General features: G+C 37.6%; 1 protein-coding gene across 1 annotated transcript in view; it reads right to left on the bottom strand.

Annotated features, from left to right (window-relative positions):
* The window catches only part of EPB41L4A (erythrocyte membrane protein band 4.1 like 4A), a 120,460-nt gene that overhangs the window by 29,404 nt on the left and 73,680 nt on the right, over window positions 1–17,376 (bottom strand). The window contains exons 10-14 of the mRNA XM_005490434.4: window positions 14,110–14,201; window positions 13,085–13,162; window positions 10,577–10,689; window positions 4,383–4,464; window positions 54–137 (exon numbers count right to left, since the gene is read on the bottom strand). Of these exons, the coding sequence (XP_005490491.1) occupies window positions 54–137; window positions 4,383–4,464; window positions 10,577–10,689; window positions 13,085–13,162; window positions 14,110–14,201 (449 nt within the window). The remainder of the gene's footprint in view (window positions 1–53; window positions 138–4,382; window positions 4,465–10,576; window positions 10,690–13,084; window positions 13,163–14,109; window positions 14,202–17,376) is intronic.

Raw genomic sequence — 17,376 nt, 5'->3', positions numbered from 1 at the left:
GTGGTATGATATTTATTATTGCACAATACCTAAGACATCAAGTCATGCCTTACCTTTGTGGGCCATTTTCCTCCCACGGAGCGCTTGTTTTACTTCTTTGTGTTTCTGGACTGTTTTCATTTTTCATCTTTTTAAAGCTAAATAAGAGCGCAGACAAATACACATGTATATATATTTAAAAAAAAAAAACCTACTCAAAACATTGTACACATAGTACACAGATGACATTTTCTTTTATGCTGACCACTTAAAATTTAATTTTAAAGACATACAGTTATTAGAGAGATCCACCCTGGCATATAGTTACTTATTTGTCATGTGAAAGAGGGAAAAGAGCTCCTATGTTGAAAAGTCACTCCCATAAAGAGCAAACATAAAGAGAAGGAGAAAGAAGGAAAAAAAAAAAAAAGAAAGAGAGAGAAAAATCATCTCTGCAACCTCATAATTGTGGCAGCACTGAGTCAGAAAAACAGGTAATCCTGTCTCCAAATAAACATAAGCAGGTACTTAAGCAAAAAGTCTAACAGTAGGGCAAACATACAGCAGCAGCTCATAGTCTTCCATAATATGCAGTTAAAAGATTATTGAATCAGAGGCTTTACCTCCTTTTTATTTTACAAAGCTCTAAATGAAACTTTTTTTTCCACGGGTTTACTTAAATACCTTGAGAATATTTTTTTTAATTTTTGTCATAAATAGTGGCTAGTGGAGAATATTCCGGTATCTGGCTATGACATAAGCAATTATTTAATGTTATCTCAAAACTTCCGCCTGGTTCAAAACTTCAATCTCTTGTTCCTGTTTCTGTGATTATAAAAAGAAATAAAGAAAAACAAACAGCTATGAACGATGGCTCCCTAAATCAAAAACTCCACCCCTTATTGGTTTTTTGCACATTTTTAACTGTCTAATCCCTTTTCCAAGTGAAAGAACCAGACTATTTAATCTCTCCCAGTACGGGAGTCACCACATACCTCAGGTTATCCTTATCGTATTTCTTTACCATCTTTCCAGGTGTACAGTACATACGTTAAAAAGGGAGCAACAAACTCAGGGGTGATGAAAACTATTCCAAGCATGACAGATCACAGGTTCACAGGTTCACAGAGTAGCATATCCTTCTCATACCCTCCCCAGTAAAGCCTTCGGTTTTATTTTTGCCAGAAAGACATTTTTGTGAAAGAGGTGACTTCACTGACTGCTGCAAGGCAGAGTAACAGAAGAGTCACCTGGCTTGAGAGGTATGTCAGCATTTGTAACCAGTCTCCCACCATACCTATGGGGATAGGGGGGAGGGGAAAGCAGTATGCTCCAATTCTTCCTTTATTCCTGTCATTCTCACATGTCATGTTTTACAGCTTCTGACCCATTAACACTCCCAGATAACTGCACTTCAAATGCTGGGAAGTGGCTCCTAGCTGAAGCACACCGCTGTCCAAAAGCTTGGCAGAGCTTTTCCTGCAGCACCATCTCTAGAGCTCTTTTCCTGCAGTGCACCTGCGACAGAACAAGGCAGCCACACTGATTTCCACTAAGGTCATCAAGTACTACTGACAGCGACCCTGTACAGTCATAAATACACCATATAGTTACAACGTGCAACTCAAGCAGGATAAATAGAAGCTTTACAGTTGCTTACAGAGAGGAGGATATAAGCTGGGAGTTCTTTCCCCAGAGCAGGAGGTGACAGACTCAGCTTTATGAAGGAAACATGGCTACTTAACTCACTAATCCACTTTTAACCTCAGCCTTTGGTTACTACAGGTCACTGAGTTAATCATTTAATTTTCACAGAGTGAACAAAATGCAAAGCTACAGTAAGTCAGCTACGTAAGGAAAAGAAATTAAATTACACCTTATCAGGTAAATAATTTTCTTAATACTGCACCCATTAATTATTGACTCAAGGATGCATGCAATCTATTCCCAGGCTTAAAAATATATGCTTACTACAGACTGAGCAAGTAACCCACATAAATACATTTCTGTCCCACACTGCAGAAAGGAATTGATTAGCACAGCATACACTACTACCTAGGCTGAACTTAACTGTGAATTCTGTTTTCAAATCTTAAAAGGAGAAAGAAATTGTACCTGGGAGGTGAATTTAATGCATTAAATTCCCAAGTCATTATTCATTTTGAGCAGACACACACTTTACAGACAGAAAGCTAGACCATGGCAGCGCTTGAAATACCAGCAGTATCTCCAGGAATGCAGTTGCAAAAGGTACTCAGTTCATTCAAAGCATGTGAAAGAGTTAGGATGTGAATGTCAAGTGAGATTCATTGGAGGGTTTTTATGATTGGAGTTTATACCACTTACACAGAAATGACTGACTACAGATCTCAACAGTGAATTAGATGTTAAATATGAAAACTCAGCTTGTGAACACTACTGAAAGATGCTCCACAAGCATTACTAACAATTAATGCAAGAATTACACAGGATGGAGGAAACTTCCAAACCGTAAGTGCTACACAAATTTTGTGTGCTACCTCTTACATACATGATGCCTGGCAGACCCAAAAGGTGCTTTTCATGTGCAGATAGAGACACAGAGAAAAACAAATCAAATCCTAAATGGAAAACCAATTTCCAACACCTTTTTTTTTTCTGGAAGTGACTAACATTGTCTAAAACATGACTCAGTAAGAATCTGCCTGTGAACTGCTTTTAATCTGTCAAGGTTAATCTGTCAAGAAACTAAACTCAGTAACCTTGAAGCTGTTGTATTGAGAGCTACCTATTCTGGTTCTTTGTCTAAAACCTGTCTATCCATTTCTTTTTAACAGCTCATTGTTAAAAATTCTGTAGTAAAGGACTCCCATGCCTCCTAAAACAATGAGCTCTGTGCTGTGGAATAATGGTACCTTTTGTTTTATATCTTTCTTTCTCCTAACAAATCACAGAACAACACAATGGTGGGGCCATCAGGGTCCTCTGAATGTCATCTGATCCAGCTGCCTGCTCCAGCAGGGTGACCCAGACTCAGTTGCCCAGAACTACTCCCAGACAGCTGTGGTATTATCTCCAAGGAAGGAGATAATATGGACAACCTTTGCCAGTGCTCAGTCATCTGCACAGGGAAAAATTTTTCCTGACATTCAGAGGGAATCTCCTGTGTTTCAGTGTGTGCCCACCAGGTCCTGTCAATGGGCACCACTGTAAAGAGCCTGGATCCATCCTCTTTGTGCCTTCCTTTCATGTATTTTTTAACCTCTGTATTCTTTTCTACTTAATAGTTGAGCTTCAGCATGACCAAGTGGCAATCATAAACTCTTTTAAACACACAGTTAGCATTATTTTCTAAGGGCTGGAATAGTGGATTCAATTTCCCTCAAAATGAGAAAGCAATGTAGCTCAACTTTTCTTTTGGAAGTCAACTGTTCTAAATGTTAGGCAATAGAGAATACTATCCACCAAGTATTTGCAGTACATCTTTTAGATCCTTTTTCCAAGTTCAGTCCAGATAACTAGTTTGTGAAGCCAACAGCCTCAAAGCATAGGTAAGCCCAGTTAAGGGTTACTCAGTCAGGAAAAATACCCAGCTGTCAGGATTGCCAAGCATGCAGAGACAGATATCTAGGCAATTAAGCAAAAGTTAGGTACAGTGTTTTTGACTCATTCTTTTGTAAGATCACTCTTCTTCTGATTGGGGCACATAAATTCCACCTAAAATTAGAGGTGGGGATACAAACACATTTCTGAATCTGATCCTTACCTCTTCCTTTCAGATATGCTTAATAAGCAGAGATGTGCACTTCAACACTGATAAATTAGACATGGCAGACCACACAAGTCCAGGGGACCCCTGGCAATTCACTACTCCTACAGATCAGGAACAAACATGATTTGTACCTGATTTTTACTATAATTTGAACAGTGTAATGGGCACTCACTGCAAGATTAACAAACCTGCTGGAAGGGAGTCCATGCCCAGCCCCTCCCTGCCACACACCCTAGTCTTGCCCTGTTCAGAGACAGAAGGCGCATGACCTGAGGGCTCTGACAGCCAGCCCACAGCTCCCAGGGGACAGACTAATAGGACTTCACAGGACTACCCTGACCAGTGCACTTTGGGTTATTACCTGTTTTTTTCCTTTTTAAACCTGAGACTGTCTGCCTTCCCATTAACTTGTGCTGATTTATGGGTTTTCAAACCATGTGTCACCTGAAATCCCTGTTCCACACTGATTAGAAGATCAGGGTTTTATAAAAATAAATACTCAGCAACACTCTTTGACCTTTGTCAACAGATGATCAGATGGTCCTGAACTCAAGGGCAGAATAAACTAATAGTAATGATTACTAAATATGTTCCTCTATCCAATGCATTGTATAATCTCTTAAAAGCTGTAAGGAAATGTGGGTCTACATACCTTTTTACTGGAGAAGGTGCAATAATTTTGGTAGTTCCTTCATTTTCCCCATTTGTTGTAATCTGGCTCATGTTCTTAGAACCTGGAAAAAAATAAAAAAGCCCAAAATAGTTGAATCCTGTAGCATAAATATGTGCACACCTACTCAGCATAATCACCTACAGGGCAGCATGAGAGATAAAATGAGACACAAAATATCTTGCGCATGCTCATCTTGTTAAAGGTGCGTAAGGATCACACCTTTGTGTCTTAGCCTTATTTCTAGTTGTACCAGGACACATTAACATGAAGCGCATTCATTACTCTTTCACATAAGACAGAGAAGTCTGAAGCAGTTGTTCTCCAAGAGATACTCTGCAACCGTCAACAGAAGGAAATTCCCTGCTCAGTCAGCAATGAGAATAAAGGTGTGAGGAGAAAAGAGTTTGATTCCTGCTGGTGCCATGATTTCAGTTTCCATGCCATGCTGTTAATATCAATCTGTAATTTCCCTTCAGTTCACACATTGTGTTTCCACCTAATTGGCAATTTCAGACATTTCTTACAAAATTGTTACCATCTATAGAAACAGATGTCAAGTAGAACAACAAAACAATATCATTATTGATGTAGACCTCCTCTAGACAGGATTCTGAGCATGTTCCTTGAAGATAATTAAATAGATTGAAGATTATAATATGATGTCCTCTGGACAAAATCAACAGCATCACAATGTTGTTAATACAGTAGTAAAAACCCCAAGCCGTTTTGACTGGCTAAAACAAAAATGTGATGTCTCAATTTAAGCTGTGAAAAGATTTTGCATGGTAAGTTTTCCCCTCAGCCTCAGAGAAAAGATTTCTTCACAATCTCCTTCAACTTCCTATACCACCCCTTTGGCATACAAAGTCTCTGGACCCTACCCCAGTATAAATACTTGCAATTTTCTGATGCCTTTCTTTCTGCTCATCAATTGGTTCTCTTACAGATTAGATTTGCCAGTTATCTGCAGACATCAGCAAATACATGACTTTTTCAAACAAAGGAATTTATCTCAATACTTCACATATTCTTCTGTGAGGCACTTTTCAATTAAGTCACAGAAAGTCTTTGTCATTTAATGGAGTAATAAAAACTTGCGCTCCAAAACATACCACAGCTGCCAGAAAAACAGTCAAGGGTCAGATGATATAGAAGTAATAGACACCTCCAGAAGTGAATGTTTGCTATGGTTGGTAATATCCTTACCATTCTGCAGGCACCCAGTCACCTCTGGGTGTCAGGCCATGTTGGGTTAATCAGGAGTTTTCTGCCCACACCTACAGAAATTGTAATGATTGTCTCCAAGTATGTTCTACCTGGTGTGTCTTTCACTGACTACAGTACTGTTCTACCAGCTTATATCTCTGTATAATTATCTAATATAAAAAAGCAGACTCCAAAAATACTGTCCAAACACTACCCCCATTGCAAAACTGAAGTATATTGGTGCTTCTTGCTTGCCAAGGCTACAGGCCTCTCAAAAATACCTTAAGCAGAAATCTTGACATCTCATTAGTGGCCAGTTTCCCTGATTGTTTACATTTGGCTGGAAAAGGTACTCTCAGGATTGAGTGCACTGCACTGAACTTTTCCAATGAAGTGAATGCATACACTTAATTCCCTTTACAGCTATATTAATGCTGATTTGTCCATTCAATTCAAGCCAACTATTACATTTTTAAAAACTCAAGTGTCCAAAACCATATCGGCCTGGCAAGTTAGTTAGCTTGTCATGCCTGTTTCTTATCAGGTAAAGCCACTTCACTGACATTATCAGGAAGCAGTGTTTGTGTTTAAACCGAGTCATGAGAGCAGCAGATAGTGCAACCAAACGGAAAACATGCAGTAAGAGCTCATGCTTTGCATCCTGGGCTACTGTGAGCCTACAAAAATCAATGGACTTTCATATGTCTACACCAGTACAGCCTACTCTGTGATAAGGGCTGTTTTTCTTAATAGTTTCTAAGCGTGTAGCCTCAAGAGTTTGTTCATCTCACGCCCCATGACTGAAATGCGGAAGCAGTCACACCCATCCTTTTACCAAACATTGGATTTTAAGTAAACTTTAAAGTATAAAGCTCGAAGTACATAAATTGGCAAACAGTTAAAATCACCTCAAGATTCATTCTCTCAAAAATCTCACTTTCAAATCAAATTTTACAATTGTCTGGGAAAATATTTTAAGTGGGCCAGACAAACACCTCTACCTATCACAGCTACCAGTAGGGCTGTGAGAGGCATCTGTGGCAAAATGTGATTGCTTAGGGAATATCACAATACAGGCAGTACTGTAATTGTAATGCACCCAGTTCGCTGCCTGGCTTCTAAACACTTATTTTACACGTGTTTATACAACTACCCCACGTGCAAAGGCAGGGACAAACCAAGTCCTCAGCTACCAAACAACAAGAAACGCTAAGCAACATGTTTTTCACCTCTGAATAAACTCAGAATCACAGCAACAGGTGTGGCCACATCAATGTTTGTCCTGAGAGGATGTTCCCAAGGAGCTTTTCATGTTCAGCGCTCAGCCAAAAGAATAATGAACATTTTCACCGTATGTGGTGAACGCTGAATATTATCAGTCAGGCCCTTAGACAGTATAACAGAATAACAAGAGATCTTGTTCCATGTTTGAGTTTATTATTTGCAAGTAGAGCAAAATGCAACTGTAATTCTCACTCACATGAAGGGGGCAAAAAAGCAAACAAATGAAGTTACTCTTATCTCACTCACAAGACTTGACAGAACAAAACAAAAAAACTCTTTCTTTAAATGAACACCAACTTGAATATCAGCCTAAACATAGAGCAAAAAACCCCCTATGTGCTACTGTAAGAACACAGTCTAGATCTAATATAAAATCATAGCCATTAAAGTTCCCTGATACTGTTTTTGCACTAGCCCTAGAACAACTGAAACATGAAATGTATCAAACAAGTGACAAAACAGAGGTTACTACCTTTTAAACCACAGCATTCTGTATTCTAAGAAAATACTCTGCCATGATAAAGCCAAAAGGTCTGCACTGTTCATCCTGTCAGGGGAAGCAATCTACAGCAGTGGCTTGTATACACAAGAAATAGTTTCTCTCTGTTGACAGTATCATCTCCTTCAATCTTGATGTTAAACCACAAATATTTTTACTGAAAACAGAAATAATATTTTCTGTCATTGTCTTGGCTGGCACATGCTCCAGCTCTTGACCCAGAGTTCACCAAGTGCATGCAGTCCTAAGGACTTCAGGGCACTTTAGTGGACCAATGAGACAAAGAAACATTATTGCTCAACTCTGCTAGACATAACAACTAACCTCTACCTTCAGGTGACAGAAAAAATATATAAAAAGCACATACTATGTTTATAACACCCAAACATGTACACAAAAAGAAGCAACAAGGAGAAGGGTTTTATTTAGATGTCAGAGGTTAGAGGTTTTAGCACTTCATAGACACTTATCTGATGGAGGTAATGCCAGTATTATATGCTGCAGTCATTCACTGAGTTCTAACTGTCCCCAAAGCCACTGCTGTGGCTGGTCCCATCACTGGTACCAACAGATTTTAAAAATACTAAAAAAATCAAAATGGCTAATTGCAGAGAGTGCAAAAATGAAGCCTTTAACACATTTCACTTTGCAGTCTTAAGAAAAGATAAAAAGGGAAAGCAGATGAGGAAAGATGCTGAACTCTGAAAAGGTGAAAGGAAGTTATTTCATACAAGCTATTTGTGAGCTGTTGTTGGATTTGGGGAGGTAAATGGAAACCTGACTTTTACCAAAAAAAATTAAACTATAAGGCTTCATCTAGCTAGATCCTTATTAAAGGTGTATTTGACTGAAAATACCTTATGATATAATACATGTTTACTGAAATAACCTTGTTTAAAATGTTGGACAAGTAATATTTAGCCTTAATATACTACATTACAAACAGAAAATGAAGAACAAAGGACTAGCCATCAATGATGACCATCTGCATAATGTCACTATGCAAAAGGAGTATTTAATTTAAGAAGAAATGTAATTTAATTTTCTCAAATATTTTAGTCTGGCAAACTTTTACATAACCTGTAAAACTTAGCACCAGGTAAATTTGCAAGATTAAAAATAGTCTACAAAATAAAACCTACATTGGGATAATATATTGAAGTAAACGATGGTTAAAATATGCCAAATAGTCTTGATTCATTGTGTGAAATGGACTTTGTTACATCTAAGACCAACTTTAGGTAAAAAGAGGCAGATTTATTTAATGCAACAGACTATCATATGTTGCCTGACACAGCAAGGAGAAGCAGCATTAGCCTCCATTCTTCTTCTGAAATCCTGTTTAAATGGAGGAAGAGTATTCAATGTTTATCACTGTGAATAGCAAAGACAAAATTTTTTAAAAAAGGAGAAAATATGTTTATTTATAGGGCAAGATGGCATTTGAAAGACATAGCTCTCTTCCCTCAGCCCATATTTTGAGCTGGAAATTAAACAAATTAGTTTAACATTAATATCATCTAAGTTAATACATTTGTCCCAGTGATGTGACGGCACATTTGGAACACATGGGTAATCAATGAAGATGAAGCTGAATTTGAAAAGAAAACGGATGATAGATATTACACAACTACATGTATGTAAAATGGTGAAAAAGCAGACATTTTATTTTAAAGTGGGAGAAAGTGTTTAAATGCATCAAAATAGCAAACACATATTGCCCAGAGAATTCTGATTCAAATTACATCAACAGAAAAGTTTCAGTTTTACTTCATATTTCCAGCCAAAGAGACTGAAAACAAAATGAACAAACACAAACACATGCACAGCCTCGCAGCAACACAGACTGACCTCCTCTGCCTGGGCTAAGGCAAACATTATTTTAAACCAAGAACTGAATTTTAGCTGACAAATAGCCACACAAATTTCCTGAAACAGAACCAGGGTCTAATGAGGTAGGAAATGCTGTTTGGCTTGAACTGCTGCCCTAAGAACAGGACACTCCAGCTGAACAAAAATTTAAGTCATTAGGTTCAAGGGTCATTAGCTACTTGTCCTCTCAGACATCCACTTAAAACTGCACACACAATGAAATATATCAGAATCAGAAAGCAAAGCAATTCTTCTCTTTTTACACTAAATAAAATAAAAATTTAAAAAATGTTGTAAACTGCCTCTATTTTCCAAGGCTACACTTTTAATTATGTGACATTTCATAGAGCCACCACAGCTAAAAGGCAGAGTTTTGTTTCTAAAAGCACACCAGTTTTGTTTCTAAATCAAAAGACCACATTCAGGATAACCACTGGAGGTTTCCAGAGGTATGTATCTGCTCTCTTTTTAAAAATAGGTTCTCAAAATCTAGAGAGGCATATTGAACAGCAATAAAAGAGAGATACTATTTACATTTTAAAGCCCAGACAAGTTTTTTCTCAAACAGCAAACACACACACACATGCATGCTTTACTCCAGGCACAAGTTTGACTCAAATGTGTCTGCCTTGTTGTCACAGATGAAGCTAAGCAATACCCCATGTAATCATATGTAGACCTGGAGCTTAACATCTCTATTACCAAATTTCAGGAAGCATCCATTATCTAGGGCATGACTTCTGTGATCCTTAATCCTATCTCCTCTAACACCTGTGAAAACTTCCAGCTTGCCATGACAGCTTCCACATGCAGAACAGATTTCCAGCTCACACATCAGAAGCATGTTAAAATTGCATGGCACTAACTTCTGTTCCACTTAATATCAAAAAAAAGGGATACTGTCCTTGAAATGGGAAGAGGGTCCAAAAAGTGGCACCCTGGGTCAAACAGGCGAACAATGGGATACTAACCAAGACACACAGGTACAAAATTTGTTTGCAAGAGACAGGTCTCTAGAGGAAAAAAACATGTTTACACTGCCTGTTTTCAAACTTCCCTTTCAACCTTTACATTAGACCTACACACATGGGGGCTTTTCCTCTTTAATCCACAGCAACTCTTTTCCCTTATCTGGAAAGCTGGAGGTTTCATATCCTGTTAACCTTAGATATAAATACTGACTGAAAGCAAAACACAGAATCCATTCCGAGAGAGCATCAAGGACACTGCAGCAGTTCTGAGTCACCTCATGATGACAAAATGAACCAAAAAAAGAAGACATCTGCCCCCAGGTCAGTAGAGAAGGACCTACCTGTCTGTTGTGCTCTTTTGGGGTAAGTCTTGCTGCGACTTCTTTCAATGCTCTGGTCAGGCCGCGGAAGCTGCACAGAGGGGTCTCTGGTCATTCGCAAAGATGTTTTTCCACTTCAAAACACAATAAAATCATGAGAAAACACTTGGGAAAGTTATCCAGCAGGATCCTTAGACTGAAAAAAAACATGCTGTTAACTTCTCATCCCACTTCTGGTTCTCCTGTTGAGTGGCACTACCCCGAATTTTTTTTGAATCAGTCACTGGCAAAATCATCAATAGATTGTGCCAACCACTCCTATATTTGGCATTTCCAAGTGGAGATATGCCACTAAAACAAAATGCTTTTTGTTAGGAATAGCTTAAGGTAGCATGACCTTTTCTAACCTAGAATATTTTAACATACGACTTTCTTAAGTAATATTATTTCTTCCTGAACTTTTTCTGCAAGTTTCCTCCCAGGAAAACATGTTTAATATTGTTTACACATATTTTATATTGTTCAGTTCCAGTCAGTCAGGGGCTACTCCTCTGGCATGTGGAATGACAGCCTAAAAGACTGCAAAACAAACTGCAATAAAGAACTCTCACTAGCACAGCTCCAGATGGCAACAAATTGAGTAAAAGTCTTGATTCTTGTTTACAGTAAGGTTTTCCTTCACTGCACCATTGAAGTAAATTATTAAGTTTAAATAAATTCTTTTATACTCGTTTTAATATTCCTCTCAGTGTGACTAAACAGAACATAGTGGTCATGACAAAAATCTAAAATTCATATTCCTCCCCAAAACTCCGTATTTGTTCCTGGAAACTTACTGCAGAAGAGAAGTAATTGTCACTATTAATTCCTTAACACCTGAGGTTTTATCATTGTGAAGTAAAATGATTGTACTAGAAAGTACTAAGCAACTATACAGGAATTACTTATGTAGATTTTCTGAATTATGTGAATAGACTCCATGAAATACTGATAATATTTTCATCATAGCCCATCATAGATATTCAGTATGGCAGAATTTCAATGTTTTCAAAATTATAAAAAAATTGAAAGACAAAAGAATCTCAAATCCTAATTCTACATCACAGTATTGATGTAAAAATACTTTTTTGTTTATGTAGTTAGTTTATAGCATGCTCCCAAGTTAGCCAGAAAACTCATCTGCTCAACTTTTAAGGTTGGCAACCATGACAGTACTGCAAATTCCAGAAGCAAGTGTAAAAAACATCTGGGAATAGGACTTTCCATTCCCACTAAGACTTCCAAAGGATCTGATCTTAAGACAAAAAAAATTGCCTTCATGAAAACTGTCTGACACACAATGAGAAGTCTCTAAAGGATTTAACAAAAAAAAAAAAAAAAGAAGGAAGAAGAAAACAAAAAACATACATACAAACAAAACAGAACAAACAATACCACAAGACAAATGAAAATATTACAGTCTCCCCACTTACCCAGAAAAACAATGGGATTATGGCTTCTGCTCTGAGTTAATGATGTGTACAGATACACAACACTGTCACTGCTTTTGATGACACAGTGGGGGACCAAAGCCAAAAAGGAAGACAACCAAAATTGTCAGTTATGACCATCACCCCAACATGGTACGCCTGATCACTTATCACCCATGACATTTATTAAAACAGGAAGATGAACTGAACTGCCTCACCAAGAGCAATAGCTCAAACACAGTTAACTGCTTTATGGCATGTTTTTTTTTAATTGATTGAAAAGTTTTTGCCAGTACAAAGCTTTCTTCTCCTCAGGACCAGTGCCCTGCTCCAATCTGCTGAAGTGATCCAACAGAAAAAACTCATCTGCAGTACTCTGGCAGAAATCATTGAGCTCCTGCCCATTATCCCAGATGGGGCAATGCAGGCCAGGATCCAGTACAAATACAAAAGGCAGAACAATCCTTGCCCTGTTGTCCACAGCAAGGAGAATCTGGATCATGATAGAGAGTGTGATAACTCAATCTGGATTACAAAATAGGCAAAATGACAAAGATCTGCCTAACTAATGATTGTCAACCTTACTCATTATGTTCCACTTATTTCTTGCATGATAGTGGAAACAGTGCTCCTTATCTGTCCTTAATTTCAAGTTACAGCATCTTTCAAAGCTTAGAGCCTTGAACATTTATCCAATATTGTCACCTGTTCAAGTCAGAAAAGATAGACACTTATTTTGGTATTCCCCAGCTGTCAGGAAAACCTCTTTAGGACATAAATGTAATTTCAGGACTTATAAGGAGATAATGATTTAGAGAATTGTCAAAGCTGCTCCCACTTTGAATACACTATAGCAAGCCTCCACGCATTCTGGGGATCTGAAGAAGAAACATTTGTCCCAAAATTTTCAAGCTCCCAAAGACAGTCTGTTAAAATGGCCCTGATTCATCTTTCATCTTCAGAACTATTCTGGGTGGTGGTTTTCTTTTACTGGAAGGAAAGAGGAGAAAAGGAATGAAGAAGGAATGAATTGAAGTTTTAAACAATCAAAAAAATTCACCTGTACCGATGTTTATAACCTATGGATCCAAACTTGCTGACTTTTCTTGACAGAGAGTTTGATTCATTCTCTGGCACCCTGTGTAGTTTGAAAAATAAAATAACAGAGTAAGTTGCATAGATAGGTCTGAATTATAGTCCCCTTCCCAAGTCAAGAAAAAACAATACAAATTTGGGCTCAAAAAAATATTATTTTTTCTGCAAGTTCCTCTTCATCCCTACCTCTGGACAGATTCTTACGGGGCTGAGAGTCTCCCAAAGACACCTGTTTGTCCCCCCTATTTTGACGACACATCTCTTTATTTCAGAGTCAAGTGTAAATTGCTGGCACCAGCAGCCTTTCACCCAATTTTGGGAGAAGGCAAATCCACCCTGACACAGTAGTGAGACTGCAGGAGGGATTGTCAATTCAGTCATTCACAGCACTGCTAAAGGCAGCCCAGAGGATTCCATCCACCAGTTCCCAGTTAGGCGCCGCCTTAGCACATTTCTCTTGGTGTATTTCGCAACAGTAAACTCAAGTGCTTTGAGATGTGCAGTACTGAGAAGATTTTATACACCTCAGTAAGTAAGCAAAAGGTTATGGAAATTCAATGAATTTCTATTAAAATATACATATATATTTCTGTGCATGGTAGAAAATAGTAATGTCTGAATTCCAAAGGCCTCCCTCAAGCCAATGCTGCTACAGAAATGATGATCAAGTACATGATGATCAAATACATCCAAATCTATTTGGCAACTTAAATCCTGCCATCTTTCTGATAAAGTCTACTCTACACAACCTGAAGTACTGTTTAGAAAAGAATGGTAACATAAAAGAAACCACCAAACTACCAAATTTTAAAAACATTGTTTCACATCACTATAAGAAAAGGTGTTGGCTTTTGAAAGCATTCTATAAGCAAGAGCACAAATGTGTTTCCAGGCAGCAAGCCTTTGTTGCACCACTCTGCAGGTACAACAAGGCTCTCACTCAGTGTAGTGGCTCTAAGGGAAACACAACCTAACTTCTGCATCACTCACCTGAAAAATGTATGATGCTCTACACAACATTTCCAGAGATGTTTGCATGTGACCTTGTTACGTGCTTCAAAAAAGAAGGACGTTTCATTGCACTAAAGACAAAACAAAACAAATTATGTTCTGATGCGGGATCCTGCCATTGGAGTGAATCTCATTTACTGAACACAAGAACCAGCCATTGCATGTCAGTCCATGCAAGAAAAGAAATCAGCACAAAGAAAAGCAGGTTCTATAATTCTGTAGAATTCTTCATTTAAAAGAGTTTTTCTTTTTGAAAAGCAGAGAAAAGAGATTATTGAAACATTCATGTTCCTTTGTTCGTACACACCTTCTTCCCTAAAAAAACCACGAGTTTTCCTAATAAAACACAAGTTGGGTTTTTTTCCAAAAATTATGTTTCTGATGTTTTCTGAAATGGCAGCTCAGATGTCAATCAAAAATATTCTGGTAAAAAAAGGCAAGAATAAATGAAAGAAAGAAAGGAGCTCAGGATCTGTTATAAACAGTTATGAAGCAATGACAGAGGAAACACACAAAACAGGCCAAGGTAAACCTGAGGGGGAAAAAATACTGAAGAAGGGAAGAGTTTCCTTTTTTAAAGAAAGCTAACTTCAGAATAATTCAAAATGCTAATAAAAAGTTGAAAGTCTTAAAACTCAACTTAAAATCTCTTAAGGAAGACAACAACAGCCAGAACAAAAGCATATACACAGCTTAAAAGCCAATCTCTGGAAACTGGCAGAGAAAAGAGAAGTGGGATGCATACAAACTATGAAATACTTCCAACAGTAAAGGAGAGGCAACAGACACATCACAGTGCTGATTTTCAACAAGCTAAACACTCAGATGTGTTCCATCTATTTTTCACTTGGTGAACTCAAGCACTCGGTGTTTCAGCTGTGATTTGCAAGAAGAATGAGCAATCCCAGTGATGTCAGTGTGAGAGTTCAGCATGGTATGACACCCTCTGTAACAAAACTGATTCTCAAACCATTTCAGCAAGGTGTGAATTACAAAGGAGGTGTGATTCACACCACCTTCAGCAGCTGATTTTGAACAATCTATGTCCCTGCATTACTTAAATTCCCTGGTGTCATGTGTACACAAGTAAAAAGCTCAGGCAAGTTTCTCCCTCTCCTCATTTACTGCTGTTTATTATTATCTGCAAGCACCTTGCAAACTGTGAATTAATTCTCTATGTTCTCTAGAATTCAAAATTTCACCTATAAAAAAAATTCAGTTATGTCCCCATTAACAGCTGTCAAGCAGCCTCACAAAATCACAAATTACCTCCTCAAGCAGCTTCTCCTTCACCTTGAAACAAATAACAGCAAAACAACAGAATTTTGCACCTGTGGTTAGAATAATAGAGATCTAATTCCCCGACAAAAAAAAAAAAAAAAAATTATACATGAGTTTATTTTCTCCCATGCCTTATTTTAGTTAAATGTCTGGCTGGAACAGTGCCATGGAACAGGCAAGGAATTAAAATAATTCTCTGGTCTTCCATCAAAAGCACATTTTACTCTCCATGGCAAGAGAAAATAATACAAGCAGTACAGTAAGACAATGACCACCAAGAATCTTGAAACCTAGGATTCATCTGATACTGCTGTGTATATAGTAAAATTACTTTGCAGTACAGAAATTGAAATAGAAATATATAGGTAAATATATAAGTCCAAGAAATATATTCCCAAAGTTCCTCAGGTTTGATAGGGATCATCATCTCTCTGCAGGATTCACAAGTGGTTTAACTTATAGACAAAATAAAGGCTTCCTGAAAAATCTTGAAAATAGTCAAGGAGAAAAATCAATTTATCATGGACTCGTCTAGAGACACAACATTGCTCTTTCTCATCTGATGGCTAGAAACAAAAGTCAACCCACTGAAAAATCATAACGCATTTTATGTTGTAAAACGATTAAAGAAAACATATAAAGTGGTGCTTTGCATTTGCTTACTTTGCACATAGCAGAAAAGTAGCTTTGGATTTCATTATTTGATTTAAATTACAATTTCTATATTAGACTGTCATCTCATATGATTTCATATAAACTCGCACAACTGTACTCATCTTCAAAAGGATAATATCAAACTGCATTGTAGTATTGCAAACTTGATGCAATATGATGAATCAGTTTAGCTTCTGTTAGGAAATAACTCAATGACTCACTTTTAATATGCAGGATCTTGCCCCTTCTTTGTTCACTCCTACTTTTAGGTAAAGAATCCTCTGTTGCACTTAAATGTATTTAATTACATAATCTCAAAGGAAGCAGTTTCTGGTATGTGAGAAGGGAGAGGCAAAGAGAAGACAGGTATGATTTTTTTCTTTAAAGAGACTTTTTAAAATAAGGTGTTTCTGCCATATCTTACTGTTAGACCAATTTGAATGCCACTGGCATTCAACAACAGTGGAAAAAAGTTGGGGGAAAAGTTCTATTCCTTTGGGGGGAAAAAAGTTCTATTCATCTATTTTGTCTTCTTTAAGTCACAGTTTTAGAACTTTCCCATACACAGAACAAACAACAGGAAAAAACATTAAAATCAGTAAGTGACAATAAGAGGGACCATATAGTTATACTGCCATTTCCTAGAAAGATCTGACCAGCAAAGATTACTGATTCCATCACACGAAGGCATTATTTTCCAAGGCAGAAGAAAGTTCACCCTAGCTGGCAAGAAAAATATCGATGATGCTGAAACACCTAAACTTGGTATTCAGCAATCAGTGGCACACAGGGAGGGCAAAAAATAGAAGGGCTGGTGGGGGGGAGGTGAGATGAGGATAATAACTCTTTACATACAATTCAACAAAACTTTCTGGAATTCAGATCTGGAAAATGAAACAATTGCCTAAAAGTCATAGAACAGACCAACAAGCCTTCTGATAACACCCCCAGGCTTATTTATTTATTTATTTGAATTTGAAGGAAAACCATATGTCTAAAACTATGGCCTCACAACTGATGCTTGGTATAACTCAATAGCACAATTAAATTGTGCTATTGAGAGGAAAAATTGTGCTATAGAGAGGGAAAAAAAGCCTAAAACACTCAACCCCATCAAAGGGGAAGTAATTCATAATTCTTTCACCATTTCTCAGATTATCTGGGAATTATTCTGTAACTTACTGCAAGCAAGTCCAGTATGACACTGCTTACAGCACAGCCAGGTTTAGGACTTCCTCCATATTCCTTTTAGGACTATTTAAGGCTTGTAAGAGTAGTGATTACCCTGACAATTTATAGATGCCTATATAA

Source organism: Zonotrichia albicollis, chromosome Z (genome assembly GCF_047830755.1).
Source record: "Zonotrichia albicollis isolate bZonAlb1 chromosome Z, bZonAlb1.hap1, whole genome shotgun sequence".
In the NCBI taxonomy this organism is placed as follows: domain Eukaryota; kingdom Metazoa; phylum Chordata; class Aves; order Passeriformes; family Passerellidae; genus Zonotrichia; species Zonotrichia albicollis.
The sequence above is the reverse complement of the archived record's forward strand: the minus strand, read 5'-3'. Positions and strand labels throughout refer to the sequence as shown.